A 17,314-nucleotide genomic window follows, 5' to 3' on the forward strand; every position below is an offset into this window, starting at 1 on the left:
ACCTAGTTAAATAGGCTTTGGCTGCTGAATGTCAGAACAATGAAATTTTGGTTCCAACTATTCTCCAAAAATGTGAATGTCAAGAAGTGGCTGAAAATTTTCAAACATTTGCTATACATGCAAGAAAAGCCTGACAGACTGCATCCGTCATACTCTGGAAAACCATTGCGAGAAGACTGATGGAAAAACCGAACACATCTGTGTCTACGTGTAACCATTAGACCAGGCCAGGTGATTTTAGTGGAAATATAAAGCACTAAGTGCTGAGGATGGAGAGAGAGAGAGAGAGTACTCTCTGTGAGATGAGCTCTTTCTCTCTCATCTGGACCCTGTTATTGTGAGAAGGCAACAAAGCGATGCATTAGGAACCACACTGGAGCCACACAGCTTTGATGTGAGCTCGGTAACCAAGGCACAGCGGTGGTCGGCGTGTGAGCTCAGTTTCAATGGCTGTGTTGTGTAATCAGATGTGTTTACCGTGTATTCACGTAAAGAAGTGGTGTAATCCATCCTCGTTGGGATGGAGTTATTGGAGGAAAAAAAACACAAGAAAACCAAAAGCTCAATTTGATCAAGATTCTTTATTCAAACTCTCAATTTGATCGTGTAAACATGATACTTTCATATAAAGTTAACATAAATCATCAGAGAAACTCAAGTGCAGGTAACTAGAATTAACATACATTCAGAACATAAATACATGTTTGTTTCTAACAGAATGAGGAAAAGTGGCATCATTAAATTATATATTGAGAAACCATACCACAGATTGCACTCTAAAACTCTTTATTCTTTCCTGAACTATAACTGATTTTCTGTGATCATAAAATATAGCATTTCATTACATTAACTGGTGAAGAATAAAAAAAACTAAATAAAAACATTGCAGTCACTTGTTAAGGTTGTATTGTCTTAACTTGAGGCCAGTTTTTCAGTTACACCAAAATAAGAAAAAAAACCAAGCCAACCCCGATGTCTTTCATTCCTGTTCTAAATTATTTTCAAAGATGAAGCTTGAGCCTTGCAGAGCTCCCTTTTTCTTTACCTCCAAGCTTGTGATTGACAGCACCATGTGCTGCCCTCCTAGCTGCTGCAGTTCACAGCCCCTGTCAGGGGGGTGGCAAACACACAAGGCAGAGAGCGGCTGCCTGCCCCTCAGCAGCAGGGGGCAGCGTTGGGGTGGTGTGGCCGGGTATGCGGGGTCATGGGTTCAGCTGGCACTGGAGCATTGTTGTCAGGTGGACTGCAACGTAACGCATTTAAAAGAAAAAAAGAAAAAGAGAGGAACAGAGAAAAGAAGACCAGCCTTTCAACCAGCATGTCCGTTGAGCTTACTTCTTCTTGCGCGGCTGGTTCTGTCCAGTGGGTGCTCTCAGCACACTGTACTGCACCTGTAAAAACAAACAGGAGTTTGGTCAGAGGCAGGTAATCCGAGCTCAGTGGAGCGCACGGTAATGGCTCCCCTGAGGAGAGCTGGTGCAGAGCAAAGCGAGGCAAGCTCGCCTGTAATGAATCATTTTTTAAACACAGGAGCAGAGGGGATTAATCACAGGGAGGAAGGATTTGAGAAGTCAAGGGTTCTATACCAGTGTATCCCCCTCTCCTCACTCTGCACCAGAATCCCAATATTAGAAACAGCCTTCAACTGTTGAGATGACCTGCCAGGCCAGTGAGGGAAGGGAAACCTGCATAATCACACTTGGTAGCTTAAGTCTACTAAGGAAAACTTTGTTCATGGTTGCTGTTGATTCTGATGAAAAGTTGCCAGCTGTCTACATCCAACGTTCTTCAAGACTTTGTAAGTCTCTGCAGTTTCTTTCTCGGGCTAAAATCAGGGGTGCAGGTTATTTGGGGTCTCTGGTTTTGCTTTTCCCAGGTTGCCTTCTACAGGACCCACTGCATAATCTGCAAGAACCTGAGTTCACTGTCATGCATTGGTCAGACATTTTCCCTTAGGACTTTCTCTTCCAACAGTTCAAGCCTGAAAAACGCACAGCAGCTCTAGACTATCACCATCACCATGATGCTTAGTAGTCGGTGTGATAGTTTTTTTGTTTTTTTCTGAAATGCTGCTTGTTGTACACAGATGTGATGACATAACATGTACGCCTTCCAAAGTCCTTCACTTTTGCTTATTTCTCAAAGGTAATTGAATTATCAAGATACTTTATTACAAATGTGAGGCAGCCTTTGGGTTCTTTCTGCTCAGAAGTGGCTTTGGCCTTTGTACACTCCCATACATATCAGGCCTTTATGTGACCCATGAAATTGAAGCAAAAATGTGGTAAATCACAGCTAACAGTTACAAAAGGAAATAACTATATATTTATCAGTGGCCAGTTTAATATAAATGGCTAACTTTTTCCAGTTAAAATAAATCTGCATAAAACAACAACCTTTTTTTCATTTTTCAGGTTTTCTTTCTTTATGATACAGTACCATCAGTAAGTACTGTGCCAGCCAAATGATCCATGTAGCATAAGAGCCGCCATTGATCAAAACAGGGTGTGATACAAACTCTACAATAATGTAGTATGCATAAAACTTTATTGATAGATTTCTCAGATTTCAGCATGTACACAACTATTTCCTTAATTCCTCACAAAATTAAAAATACTAAACAATCAAAGCTTATGTGAAATGCTTGGCCTACAGGTTCAAAATAGGAGAAGGTTGGGATGAAGAGTCAACGATTGGGTAAAAAATAAGTTTACAAATTGGTAAAGGACTGAATTGACCCCAAATTATTTTTTCTCCTCTCTTCCTGCTACTGACATATGTAGAATTGGAATTAATATCAAGTTTCACTCATTAGATCAACTAATTTAGTATGTACCATACTATTTTTCCCTTAACTTTTGACACCAGGAAAGGTAAGCATTATTTTTCTTGTCCTTATTGCAACCACAATCCAAAGAAGACAAATCACATTGTTTAACAGGAAAACGAGGCCGTTAGAATTTGAAAACCAGCTTTTGAAGTTCACTTTCCGAGCTCAAACAATACAGTGAATCTGTTAAATAAAAAAAGGTAAGAACTCTATGCTAATTAGCCGCTCTCCATTATTAGAACGAGAGATGGAATGTGGGAACAAAGTGACTGCCTCCTGCATCAGCACATGAAACTGTCCTCAGAACTGACAGATGCTTCTTATTTCCAGACAGACACAGCACTGTCAGAAGTCCCTGTTTGAGGCACACTTTGTAGATGTGCAAAGGCACTAATTGCCAAGTCACATTTGCAAGAAAGACAGGAGTCAGTTTTCCATCTTTTACCGTTTTGTGTCCACACCTATCTGAAGATTGAAGTTCTAAGTCAACAAAAACAAAAAAAATGTGGTGTATTGTTTGGATCTCCTGTGTATATGATGTTAAGATTATTTTTCACAGGACGTAATGAAACACACGTATGATGAATCTTAAGGGTGCTTTGTTTTTTATGATTGGAGCCATTTTCAAGATGTAGTTTCTCTTTTAAACCGGGCTAAAAAGTATTGTTTCCATGGGATTTGAAAGCGAATCATTTTCAAAGCTCAAACGCCACATCCCAACGGGGGAAGAGGACATACAAAGGATTCCGAATCAAAATGCATTCGCCACCTTGTTTTGCCAACTCAGTCAGCCAAATCTCAAACAACACAGGCTTCCTCCAACATCACAGAGGAGTCAGCGCCGGCTTGCTGCAGGAGGACATCAAGGGTGCAGCTGAGAAACAGAGCAAGGTGAGAGTGCCTTGCCAGATTCAGACTGTCAGGATTTCTTGCTCTGGTGAGCTACCTGTGAGATGAAGGCATTGTGTTGGCACTTCATTTCCTGCCTGCGGAAAATCCTCAGTCAGTGGACGGCAAGCAGCCTCGGCGACACTTATAACAAACCTGACAGCTCTTCTCGGATCTGAGATGTAAATGCAAATGACATATCAGCCGTGGCTAATATGTAATCACATATGGCACCCAGGAAGACGACCGGGGCTCAAGAATATATTAATTGACTCCACCACCCTGAAGTGACTGAGGCCACGTCAGAGTTTCTGGGCTGACACAACAGTCGGAGTTGTCAGGAACTGCCTCTGCCTGCCTGCACTCGGCCAATCGCAGGGTTTTACGTCGCTTCAATCAAACACACAAAATTGCTAATAACGGACGAGGCTGCAGCCAGATAGCCGAGGAGAGATCTGAGCGCCTCCTCGTTCAGGCACGGCGGTGACTGAGGATGGGGAGTTGCACACTGAGGAATAATTGGGCCAGAGCTGCTTTAAAGGCGAGAGTCCATTAATAATCAAACAAAGCCAGAGGATATATTTCTGCAACACTTGGGAATTGCGGTACAGCAAATAATGCAGACATCTTCAGGGAATTCCATCCCTATCTGTATGTAAAATTGGACCCTTACCTTCTGAATATCAGAAGGCACCCTCTGGAGGAAATCCAGTATTTCATTACTGTCAATACAATATGGGTTGCGCAGTTTCTTGGTAAATTTGTTAATGCCTGTGAAAGTAAGCACAAATAAACACATTAATAAATAAAGGTGTCATAACAAGCAGTGTTGTTTTACATAGTTATACCCACTAGGGTTTTAATAATTATATTCTAAGATGCTGATCTGTTTCAAATCAATGAAATTAAATGCAGATGAGAACAACAAAATAGGTCATCAATAAAAGTTTGACTTGCAAAAACTTAGCAACTTGTCTTGCGTTTTTGCTACAATCTCCTAACTTCTTGTGTATCTATATTTACTTTACAGATGGCCTGCAGAGAGGAGAATATCTCCAGGGCCTTGTAATGGGACCATTATATTCACAGTTCAGTTCTGTGAGCACCTTAGCATGCAGACAAAGAACCTAAGGACTTAAATATGTGCAAGTAACTTGAAAGACTTGCCTTGCAACCACAGAGATGGGGGTTAACTGGAGAGGCAGAGGAGAGTCTCAGATTGTGAGTTTTTGTGTTTGATATGTTGTATTTTTTTTTTTTTTGGTATTGATTGTGTTGAAGGCAATGTGGAAGTACTGTAGTTGTGGGCTTATACAGCTGGAGGAGGAGAGCCTGGTGAGGGCAGTGTTACTGCCTGACCACTGAGACAACAGTGTGTTGCTGTATGGCTACAGCAGATAATGAGAGGCTAGACTAGGAGCTTACAGACTGCCCAAGGACATCATGTATTATATACAGCTTGCTCTTCTCTGCCTTGGCTTTGTTTTCACACAAACCCTTGGTCATGCCTCTGCTGGGCTTTGCTGCATCAGCCCACACTGAGAAGAGTGAACCTCTGTAACTGTCTGATCTCTGTGCATCTGCAGAGGTGTAGACATGGCAGAGTTCCTAAATTACGGCACTGCGTAATTCAGATTTCCAGTTGGAAACAAACAGAAAAAGTTAATCTGGGTAAATTTAAAATCTTCTTAGAATACAATGATTACAATATTGAATTGGTCCACTCTTCCTGTATATATATATATTTTTTATTAAAATGTGTGATTAAAAAAAAATAAATAAATAAATAAAAGCAAAAACAAAACAAAACAAAAGACAAAAAAACAACTTACCCCATACCAGAACAATATACCGTAGTGGGATTAAATACAACAGTGATGCAGTCACAAACAGCACCAGGCAAGCCAAGAATGACATGAACGGCACAGACCAATTGAAGATGCTGTAAAAGAAATTTTCCGTTTTCATTAATCGTAAGCCGTAATCATCAAGATGAATAAAACTAAACATTTGAAATCTACCACTTTGTGCATAATGAATACATGAGTTGGAGCTTTACATATATGATTTTAATTACTGAAATAAATTAATGTTTCTTCTATAATGTTCTAATTTATTCAGGTGAACATGAATCATCAAAGAAATTGCTTGCATATACAGTATGTGGTCATTACTTCTTGACTCGCTCCCCGATATTGGCGATTTCCTCCAAAACATTCTGGACCACCAGCACCACTTCCTGCACCATATGTATTTTATCCATCAAACCCTTTTTTCCAGGTTCCTAAAAAATAACAGACAAAAAAAAATGTACAGACCCTGATGAGATGCATTGCATGTCAAATGTTGGGCAGAGTAGACAAAGACCAGCTTAGCCCTGCCCTTGCTATCATGTGTAATTTATCTATTGAATGGTGCATAATGAGCAAACACTGTACATCTTTAGACTATGTTTTTGAAGATGAGACAGACTAGGCGCTCAGGAGCTGTTATCCTGGATGGGATGAAAGATTTCAGCTTTTGTTAGCTGTGCACAATGGAGCTGTTGCACAAGTGCAGCACAATCAAGACTCCAGGGTAAGATGAAAAGTACACAAAATGGCCATCTGCAATCAGGCAGACTAGATGACCAAGGCAAGGAGAGCAGGGGCCTCACAACTTCGGAGCGTTTTCATTCCAGCAGCCTGCACAGGGGCAAGATTGAACATGTTTTAACAAATATGTCAGGTCTGCCTATCTAACCTAAGCCAACATTCCCTCAGCGTGAGAAAAACACTCCAGCCTGCTTTGTGCAGTTAGAAATACACTTATTCTCCTTTAAGAATGTTGTATGCACATGAGCATTTTTTTCTTTAAAAGCACTGATAAAACAAGTATTGTGAATCAGTATTTTTTTTAGGGTCTTTGTCCAAATGTAATAAACACAGTCACATCAAGTTGGGAAATAACGACAACTATGAAGCTTTCCAGGGCAGAGGAGTGTGAGATAACACGAGGAACACAAGCTAAAGAGAGCTGAGAAACCTCACATCAAAAGGAGGAAATAATGACAAGAATGATGACAGGGAGAAGAGTGGGAGAGGAAGAGTAAGAGAGGAGGGATGAGAGTGCTGGGGAGGGCGCTCTAATGGACCCTAACAGGAGGCTTGAGGATGTCTATGTTTGTGTTACAAGTCAGCTGAAGCCGCAGCCTGTGTGCACTGACAGGGCCCAGACAGAATGCCTTTATCAGAGCTTCACGAGGCAGCCCCTGGGAACACACTGTCTGCCAGCACTGAGAGATTCCCCACTGCTGGGCCCACTCTACTCCACGAACGGTGCAGGAAGAGAGCAATTCCCACACTAGCGGAACCTCCCCCGCTGGGCTCTGATCTGGACACACTAAAGCCTCAGTGCTGTCCAAAAAAGGAATAAACATCACAAATATGTTTTCTTCCAGATTAACATCTACTGGTCTCATCATGTTGAAATACAGACTGTGTTTCTGCATCATCTTGCTCTGCTCTCTGCTCTGTATCAAGAGGTAAAGTTATTATCTGAGCTCTTCTGCAAGGCTGATGTTAGTCTGATGTGCCTGATGTCACCCAAAAAATATGTGTGAATCTTGTGTGAATTACAAATACAATACTTTAATTAAAGGCAATTTAACTGACATCACATAAAAATGAAATCACTATGGCACAGCTGCAAAGCTACCAAAACTTGGTTGTCTACTTAAACTTGCAGGCCAGGAAAGGAGAGTATTAATCAACAGAGCAGCCAAGATGCTCATGATAACTCTTGAGGAACTGCAAAGATCCATGACTAAGCCAGGAGAAGCTGTTGACTTGACAGCTATTAATCTTTACAGTCTACATATCTGGCCTTTGCTAAAGAGTGGCAAAAAGTGGCCTTTGCTAAAGAGTGAAAGTCATTGTCACAAAAGCCACAAAAATGTTTCTAGATTTACAAACTTGCTAAAGACAAACCCTAAAATAAAGGGAAAATAAACTTTTTAACCTTCTCCTCCCACATCACAATTAAACTCCACTTAGTATTGAGCTACCCTCAGTTCAAAGTGTTCAAGTTTGTGGTGGTAGTATGACAAAATATGGAAAGGTTCGAGGTATAAAAGCATCTTTTCTAGGCATTTTTAAATCCAGCTTGAAATACAACTTTGGCCAAATAAAAGCAAATTATTCTCTAATTATAAAAGAAAAAAAAACAACAACACGCAAGTAGATCTACTTTGAAACATGCATCCAGCAGCACCTGTGTTAAGATTCCCCAAATCAAGTACTGCTTTAGCAACCAAAAATTTAAGTTGTTCCTACATTGATCGTTAAATGGTATTCTTTGTTCCTTCTTTTCTTTAAGGCATGTTACTGAGTTCAGAACCAAACAAAAAATACATAAGAGATCTCCCGCTTAAATAGAAAAGGATAAGTAAACCGGGGACTGGACTAAATAAGCTCGAAATTTCCCCTGATTAAAAAACCTGAGCGAAATCACATTCTCATTTCAGATAAATTGTAAAAGCTTCCTTTTAAGGTGCAGTAATGGAGAACCAATTTGATCTCCTGCAGAAAGGTAAACATGGTCCTGCAGACATGTGTGCCGTTATCAAAGGCAGGAAATAAAAGCTCATTTAGCATAATTTTAATTAGAATGAACTATGCCAAATTTGAATTCTCAGGCTGAATATTTATCTTGTGACTCTTTCAGATGAAAATACGAGTTTGTGTAAATGAAAAACACCTGTGTTCAGAGTGATTTATCTCATGGAGCTAAAATAAACCAAAGCATTTATGCTGCAGTAAGGCTTTAGCGTGTTGCCGCTCCTATGATGCACGCCGCAGAATATGGGCAGCATGTCTCACTACTACGTTCAAGGAGACAGAGCGGTGTCAGTAGGGTGTTCGTTGAGAGACGTAACCCCAAAGACCAGACTGGCACCCCCCATGGCCACAATCCCAGCCCTCGTCCAACCCCTTAACTCCCACAGGCAAAGCTCTGAGAAGGACTCAAACTCAGACCAGCACCAGCAGCCGGAGGGCAACAAAAAGGGGTCATTTCATCTCCTCTGTTAATTTCAGCTGGAGATCTATGGACTTGTTTGGTTCTCTGTTTCTTTATGTTATGATTAAATATCGTCTATCTGCTCAATTTATACCCGAGGCCAAAGGGAAGTCACTTTGCCCACACATAATCTGTAAGCTGTCTCCTTCCCTGAGGACAGATTTGTTCACAGGCAGAAAATCTGCTCTGCATTATTCTGCTGTAACACCGCCGTGGCTTTCGTCTTTCTTTAACGTCATGCCTTCACAAGCTTACTGCTCCAGCAGAGGTTTACATATTTCCTTCCTCAAGGGGGGGTAGAAACATATTTGAGTGGTAATCATAACCTTTTCAGAGGGAAAAACCTTTATTCATATGCTGGAGGAGAAACTAGGAAAGGAACACAAGACTTTGAAGTCATCAAATTTAACGCTGATCACTCTTTAACCCCAAATATTTTTTAAGAAGACTTTGATAGGCCGTGTAAAGCTACACTGTTTGATCACTCTGAATGATATCACGTTCAAGTGACAGCAAGACCATAACAAGAATTTCAAATAAGCCACTTTAAATTAAAGCTGACAGCTTAAAACAAACACGGGTGAGTGCTTAATTAGTAAATGAAAGAAGATATTTCATTTCCAGGAAGTGTGAAAGGGCTTAGGAGGCTCATGGAAAAGCTTTCAAAAAGCTTTAAGAGGCAAGGGTTGAGTTTGCAAACATGTGGCACAAGGAGACCCAGGAAGCAAACACACTGCCATTTCTTACATGTGAAAAAAACAAATCCTCTATTATGTACTGAAGTTTCAAGGTATGTGGAAGCACGATATTAAATTCTGTGAATCAAGGTAATCCTTGCCTATTTAGTATTCATAAAACCCTGCATTTCCTTGTCCCTGCTGTTTGCTTAAGCACCAGTTTTCCTTTTGCAGATAGAAAGTGTGGCTTTACACCGCACAGACATATCACACAAGTTTCATCTACAAATTAGCTCATTCCTTTCAGACAGGATTTGGTGGATATGCCTGTGTTTTTTTTTTTGCCTTTTTAAAGGAATCTGGCTCTTCTGTAGCCTCTGGTCATCTGCAGTAGAATATATTGAGCGCATTATGGATATGAATCCTGGGCCTAGACACGCAGAACAAGGGGTCAACGCTTGGAGGCTCAGTGTTAGTTCCACACTTCATTGCCATAAAACAATAATGCGAATTCTTGTTAATTCCCCCTCCCCATTCTTTAGCAAAAACAGCGGGATGAGTATAATTGAATGTTGTGTGCTGTGGGAAGTATAATTTTCAGGCTACTTAAAGATTTCCTGTTTTGTTTTTCAAGAGACACTAGAGAGTTGGAGTCAAAATCAAGAGGGGCAAAGTATTCGTCACTGTTGGATCGCCATTTTTGTTAATATGTCCTGTAAAAACTTGCTAGAATAACTTACTTGTATACAGAGCCAACCTTTGCTGAAACTACTGAGTCTAAGACTTTTAAGTTATGTCTACCCTTTTCATAGTCTGAAACCATTATAAGTCTTACAAGTGACTCTTAATTGTATTATGTTTGGACTTTTTAATTTACTTTGAATAATTAATTGAGCACACTGTTTGATAACTAGGATCAATTGCAATGTATGTGTGATTGAATTGAAATGATTTTTTCTTGTAAAGTGCCTTGAGATGACATTTGTTGTGAACTGGCTCTATATAAATAAACTGAATTGAATTTACTTTGACTGGGTCACATGAATATGCTTTGATCTAAACCATGTCATTGTATGTATGGCTGCATCTCTAGGGTTGATTCCCTGCTATGAGGAGAACCTCTGCACCAGAGCACCTGCTTACTTGTGCAGGTTTGCTGTACCTCCTACAAAACGTGCTGCAAACTGCAAACAGGCCTGCAGCTTTTATTTCGACAGTAGCTTTCTTTTTGCCTCCGTTCTGTAAAGGTCAGAGTTTTCAAGTGTGCAATTAATAATTTTTCTGTTAACTGATTCTCCAACTTAAGGTGTGGATCTCTGCAACTCCTCCAAAGTTCCAAGGACCTCTTGGCTGCTTCCCTAAATAATGCCCACCTTGGAATGCTTCCTTCTTGTGTAATCCTTTCCCTTTGTCAGATGTTAAATTGGACAAAACTAGAAACATTGTTTTACAACCTAACTTCACCACAACCGGCGGGTACCCTTAACCCGCCGACTGGGTTCCTTGATGTGATCCTGTTGGTTCCCTAATCCTTTCCAATAAACTTCTGAGGACTCCACAGAATGGTTGGATTTACATAGAGTATAAATAACACACAAGTGGATCCGTTTGGCCATCTGGATTACATCTACCTCAGAGCAACTGGATTTTATTTGGGGGTATCAGAATACAAATGTTGTGTGAAAATGCTGCAATACACTTAAGGTCTATTTGTAAAACCATGCACCTCTTCCTTCCATTTCACAATTTTGAGCAACTTTGTGTCAGTTCATCATGTAAAATTCGGACTAACTTAAGGGTCATCATGCTCTCGTTATCATGTGTTTGCGTTTGTCATTGATGTTCATAAAGAACTATTATGTACATTTTCTTTCAAAATCTTGTGGTAATAAGTTAAGGGATTTTAAAAATTGTATTCATAGTGGAGATACCAATGTGAGAAAATTCAACCAAATATATTTTGGTTTAAAATTTTGGAGTTAGATAAAATGCGTTACCTTTTCGTCTTCCTCTTCGTCGTCACCCATGGCCATGTTCACCTACGAGAAAATAAAGGGTATGAGGTGATTTCCAACGAATGAGACGTGGGCACTGGAGCATTTTTAACAAACACCTAGTAATGAAATTTTCTTTGAGCACATTCACCCCTATTGGGAGAGGCTTGTTTCCATAGAGACTGCATCACAGGGGTGACCTCACACAAAAGGAAAGGTGAAGAAGGGCCTTCCTCGCAAGAGCAATGTCACACCAAAAGCAATCTCTTTTCTCCACAACATAGGCACACAGAAAAACAGAAAGACGAAAGAGAGTAAGAAAAAAACATTTAATTTAGATGTTGTTGCCTAGATCACTTTATATCAAGTCATCCCCAACCCTGCTGTGCTGCACACTGTGACATTGCCCCGGTGCAGAGCGGTGACATTGCTGGCCGTAGGGTCTAAGTGGGGTGACAGAGTCTCAGAGCTGGATATGAGGGTGAGTCTGGACATTTCCCAGAGACGGCATCTCATCCAGCAGTCACAGTGAGTGGGCCATGGATTTGACTTTGGGGAGGGTGTGGGAGTGGGGTTGGCCTATGTCTGGTCAGTGAAGAAGGCCTACAAGATGGTGAAATTGAGGCCAGTCAGTAGTGTGAACAGCATTAAACTCAATAGGCATGTGTAGAGAAAGTATCATTCCCAAAATGGTACGGGGGTGAAAGTGCTATGCTGATAAAAAGAGAAGAGTTAATCTTTACATTAGTAGATGTCAAGATTAACAAAGACTCATACAGTAACGTCAAAGTGACTTATTGCTCCTTTTTTGTACACTATAAAAAAGAACACCTATAGATGGATTCAAGCGTCCTGGTAACCTGCAGAGCGGCCTGATCCCGACATATCTGTCGGGATCAGGACAGAGTCAGGATCAGGACTGGTAAACTCATGGCTTGGTCATTCAGCTTTTTCATACAATAGTGCAAAACTGTTAAATTCACTGATGACTGAGTTTATGACAGTATTCAAATTTAAAATGTTCTCCAATATGACAACATGATCAACCTTTCGTTAGCTTTAGTGTTGAGGCAAATGATAATTAGCCAAAGTGTGCTGTTGCTACTGTCCTTTGACATTGGGATGGAGGGGGTTCATTATTTATACCCAAAATTACATGAAATAAAAAACATCGCAGTGGTACTTTTTGTTTTTGAGTAAATACTGTACTGAAGCCTGAAGCAAGCTAGTGTATTGGTTTTTTTAAGTTCTTCAAGCTACTGCTGCCCCCCAAAAATCTGATGGCTTCCCCCTTTTTACTAGATAAATTGCTATATAAATCTTAGTAAGATTGGAATTGCAGACTTTGCCACTACAATTATGTCTGGCACAGTCACTATGTTACCTATTGCTGCCTAAGTGCAGTAGGGTCACTATTCAGTCCATTATAACTGTCTCGAGCTCACTTTTTTTCTTTAGCACTGTTTTTATTTAGTTCCTAACAGATATTTACTTCAGACATGTCAATAAATCTGTCATAAACTAAAATCTTCTTCTAAAAAGTTCACTATTCCAGTTTATTCGCTCATAGTTCCTAAAGATGAAGGAACTAAAACTGAAATGTAATTAAAGTTTGCTTCACTCTAAAATTTAGACTATTATTTGTTGATGACCATTCATTTGTCTTAATGGCACAAATGTCACTCCAGATTTAGCAAGAAGATCCACATAATATACTGTATATGCTGGATGCAGTCTGAATAATGTATGGAGTTGTTATGCACTGGAAAAACAAGCTTCTATATGGCTACATACTGAAGATTCATCATCACTCACCAGGTCTTGGTTGGAGCTGGCCTTTTCCCTGGAGAGCTGGATGTAGTTCCAGCCAATGAGCAGCAGCAGGAAGAGGGGAAGCATGAAGAGCTCCCAAAACCACACAGTCACCAGGAAGATCTAAGGAGAAAGGAGATGACAGTTTAAAGCAAAGCACATCGTGCTGCACAACACTCACCAAGCTTTCAACAAAACCTGTTTCCCCCAAAAATACATAATAATATGCAACTGATATAACCACGTTCTAAATCTCATGAAGAGCATTACAGGGCTCTAAATCCTCTGAGATTTATCGCCAGTGGCAACAGATTTTACTCTTGGTTGTCTGAAAGTAAGAAGCATTCAACTTTTTAATATCTTGAAATCCTATTTGCTTTAGCACGGAGCTGGCAGCGTGCCCTACTGCTGGAAAGAAAGTACGACATGGATAGGCAAGATGCTGTCATTTTAACTTGAACATCAAATCCTCTTAGATTCAGAGGCAGTGATACTCTCTGACAAAGCGCATATGGCAACTGGGGAAGCATGTGCAACCATTACCCCCTCCGTGGCAATGATACTGAGAAAAGTCAAGACCCCTGGTAGAAATAAGATGGCTCACGCTGAATGAGTAATCCTTTATAATTCTGTAAAAGGAGTGGTGCTAAGCACATTGCACAACACCCACTGCATTTCACAGCAGAGCGCTAATTGGACGGCTGCATTTAAACCCATTTACTGACAGCCTAATGAGTCTGTCTCTAACTGAAACGATCAGGAATGTGTGAGGGGGGCATCACACTAGCAGGTTGATGGGGATGAACTAAAAAAGTCCCCCACAGCAAGGCAAATCTTAAAAGCTATTATAGTGTGAAGAAGTGCCAACACCTCCAACATATGGTCAACTTTATTTACCAGGCATTTTCCTTCTCAGTTTCTCATACATTTAATATAATCATCACATCTTTTGCAAGAATTGGCTACTAAACTTCCCTGAATTAGACAAGTTATGAGTTTATTGAAGATGCCCAGAATCATTAGATATTCAACTTCACAACTAACTAAACCTGTGGGTGCCACTTAAAAGTCCAATTATATTTTCCAAACAATAATTGCAGCATAGGTAATCAGCATAGAAAAAATAAAACAAAACAAAAAAAACAAAGAAATCAAATTTTTTCCAATCTATTAGCTAAAGCTAATTTGATCTACCGATGGTGTGTCTTTGGTGAGAAGGTTAGTACATGATTGTAGCAATTAGTAATTGAAGAGTGAAGATAATTCAGCTCAAAAAATAAGACAAGTTAAGAGATTGTGACAATAAGATAAAATAAAAAGTTATTTCCATTTTTTTGAGTTCACAAAACAAAAATTGTATTTCCAAGGACCCGCTCTCTTGCCATTTAGTCCAGATTTGATTTCTCCAAGTTCTACATTTTTAAAGGAAGATGTATTCTAACCCGCTTCTCAAGACAATGGAAAGCCAAGCTAATAATTTCATAGATCATCAAGTGAGTTTTTTTTCTTAAAAAAAAAAAAAACCTGATACGGTTACATTCAGTAATTGCCATTTTTTGCATTTCTACTTCTAGAAGGACAATTCAACACATAAAATGATGTGAAGTAGTGTTTCATAGTTGAGTTTTGATTGTGAACTAGAAAGAGGAGGCAGCAAAATTATAGTCAACTTCAGCATCATTAGCCAGCCGCAGAGTGCGACCATATTTCCTTAAAGCACTTGCAAGTGATTTAGGTCACTTAGCCATGGCTCATGTTATGTTGTCACGCAAACAACTGAAAAGTGGTGAGGCTTCTTTTAATGCCATTTAGCCTAAGTAAGTCATACCAGCTGGAGTCTAATGAAGAACATGAGGCATTAATTAAAAGTAAAAGAGGTTTAATTGTTGTTCACTTTGCAGCTCAGTAACAAACATACTAAGGTTTTCCATCAAAGTACCAATTTGAAGTATAGCTAATAGCATCATTTAATATTAAAGTTTTAACAGTTCTGATATTTAGGCGTAATTTTGCTTTGCCTCATAACAATAAAATGAACAACTTAACACTTGTTAATTATGTATCAGATTTACTTTTCTTACTTTTAAAATTTTGGATGTGTGTAATTTATTTTTAAATTAAATCCTGTATGAAACTTATGATTAAGGTGAACTGTAATTTAATTTAATCTTTTTCTCTTGTTAGATTTAATTTATATATCCCTTTGTCCATTGTTGATATGCCCAGTGAATATACTGTTAAAGTTTAATTATGAACACAGAGTTTCATCAAACCCTTAATTTGAGCAAAAAGTTATTGATTGGCCATCAATTACAGATTTTAGGGAGACATTAGAGTCAATTAAAATTATCTGATCAGTTGTTTAAAAAAAAAAAAAGACTATACCAGGTGCATCACTGCAATGATTTCATTTAAAACATGGACTGTACTGCTACACTGAGCTGATAGTGGGTAGTCCCGGCTGAAAGAGCTTGAGGGTTGAGAGTCGAAACAATATGTCTGAGTTAAGCTTGAGACGGGACGAGAAGCTCTGAGGCCTTTGGGCTTTCAGCAGCAGGCCTGTAAACGGCAGACGGCTCCTGTCATAGCAACAACGTAGAGTTCGTGTATTTTGCTCTGGGGGCCACTCTACCTACTGCCAGACCAGGCCTAGGTTCAAGCAGCCACCAGGGAAATGTGCATTATGAGTAATACAGACAACACCGTGGCCCACTGCCCTAGGCTTTACCACTGTACTGCTTATTATCCCAGAGTGCAACCTGGGAAATGTTTGGTGAACCCAACATCAGGCAGGAACACCCCGGGATTACCACTATGCAAGAAAGTGGACAATATGAACAATATGTTTAGCTAATAGGAGCTCATTTGAATTACGCATACAGCAAATAACTAGAGCTGGTGAGGGACGAAGAAGGTAAACAATGAATATGCATGATGTGCAGAGATAACTGCACTACGTCTCCTCTGTGTTATGAATAACTTACGTCATGTGTTGTCACCTCAGTTCCCATGAGGCATTCTAAAACTGATGCTATCCTCACCCCAGAGGAATTCTGCTGGCTCGTGGACAGGTAGCTTGTCATATTCCCAGCATTCTTATATAAAAAAGCAAAAAGAAAAAGGGGGGAAGTGTGCCTGGAAACTGACATGAGCCCAGCAGGAACGCTGAACCTCCTTGCCCTTCCCGCAAAAGCTGCTACATTAACCACTAAAGTCTAATTGCTTGGTCTCTGTCTTCCTGTGCAAGTCAACAGAGGGAGCCAATTCATTTCTGCCCAGGGAGCCAGCAGAGAGAATCTGTCACAGGTATTCATAATCGCCCACTAATGCAAATTTCTACTCGCCGCGTTCTGGCTCAGTGGAGAAGATGAAAGCCCGCAGAAATACAATGCTTTATGTCTAAACTGAGAGCCCAAATGAAGGGAATAGACCAAAAATGTCAGAAATATCTTCTCAATCCCTCCCTCATGGTATGTTGAACCAGCGTAGTCAGTATTTACATGCTTTATTTTATACATACATCCATTTTCTTACACTCTTGTCCTAGTGGGTTTGGGAGGGGTGCTGGTTCCTATATTGAGGGAGACATTTCGGGCGAGAGGCGGGGTACACCCTGGACCGGGCGCCAGTCTGTCGCAGGGCAACACAAGTATAATATTCCTTTCTATCATTTCCATGTTAGAAACGATGTATCTTTATTTGTCAACAAATTGAACACATCAGGTAAAACCCTGAGTTCTTTAAGTGTAAACTGCTGTCTGATCATGCAAGAATGCAATAAGGTGCATCTCATTTAATCATAATACAAAAAAAGTCCAAATTTATTTTCATAATTTAATCAAAAGAGAGATATAGATAAATTTTTAATTCAAATTTATCACATGCAACAATTTTTTGTGTTAATTTTAATGATAATGACTAACAACTCACAAAAAGGAAAATAATTTTTTAAAATAATTACACAATTAAATGAGAACAATTTTAAAAAGTACTGAAATATTATTTAATGGGCACATGAAAGTCTTCTAATTTCACAGTTATCCATCAGGCTGTCA

General features: G+C 39.7%; 1 protein-coding gene across 2 annotated transcripts in view; it reads right to left on the bottom strand.

Annotated features, from left to right (window-relative positions):
- Positions 1-562: 562 nt before the first annotated feature.
- The window catches only part of mctp2a (multiple C2 domains, transmembrane 2a), a 42,025-nt gene continuing 25,273 nt past the window's right edge, over positions 563-17,314 (bottom strand). For both annotated transcript variants that reach the window (XM_032587819.1, XM_032587812.1), the window contains exons 18-23: positions 13,263-13,382; positions 11,451-11,492; positions 5,893-6,002; positions 5,551-5,660; positions 4,392-4,489; positions 563-1,391 (exon numbers count right to left, since the gene is read on the bottom strand). In XM_032587819.1, coding sequence (XP_032443710.1) covers positions 1,332-1,391; positions 4,392-4,489; positions 5,551-5,660; positions 5,893-6,002; positions 11,451-11,492; positions 13,263-13,382 — 540 coding nt within the window. In that variant the 3' untranslated portion in view covers positions 563-1,331. The remainder of the gene's footprint in view (positions 1,392-4,391; positions 4,490-5,550; positions 5,661-5,892; positions 6,003-11,450; positions 11,493-13,262; positions 13,383-17,314) is intronic.

Source organism: Xiphophorus hellerii, chromosome 2 (genome assembly GCF_003331165.1).
Source record: "Xiphophorus hellerii strain 12219 chromosome 2, Xiphophorus_hellerii-4.1, whole genome shotgun sequence".
Taxonomy (NCBI): Eukaryota; Metazoa; Chordata; class Actinopteri; order Cyprinodontiformes; family Poeciliidae; genus Xiphophorus; species Xiphophorus hellerii.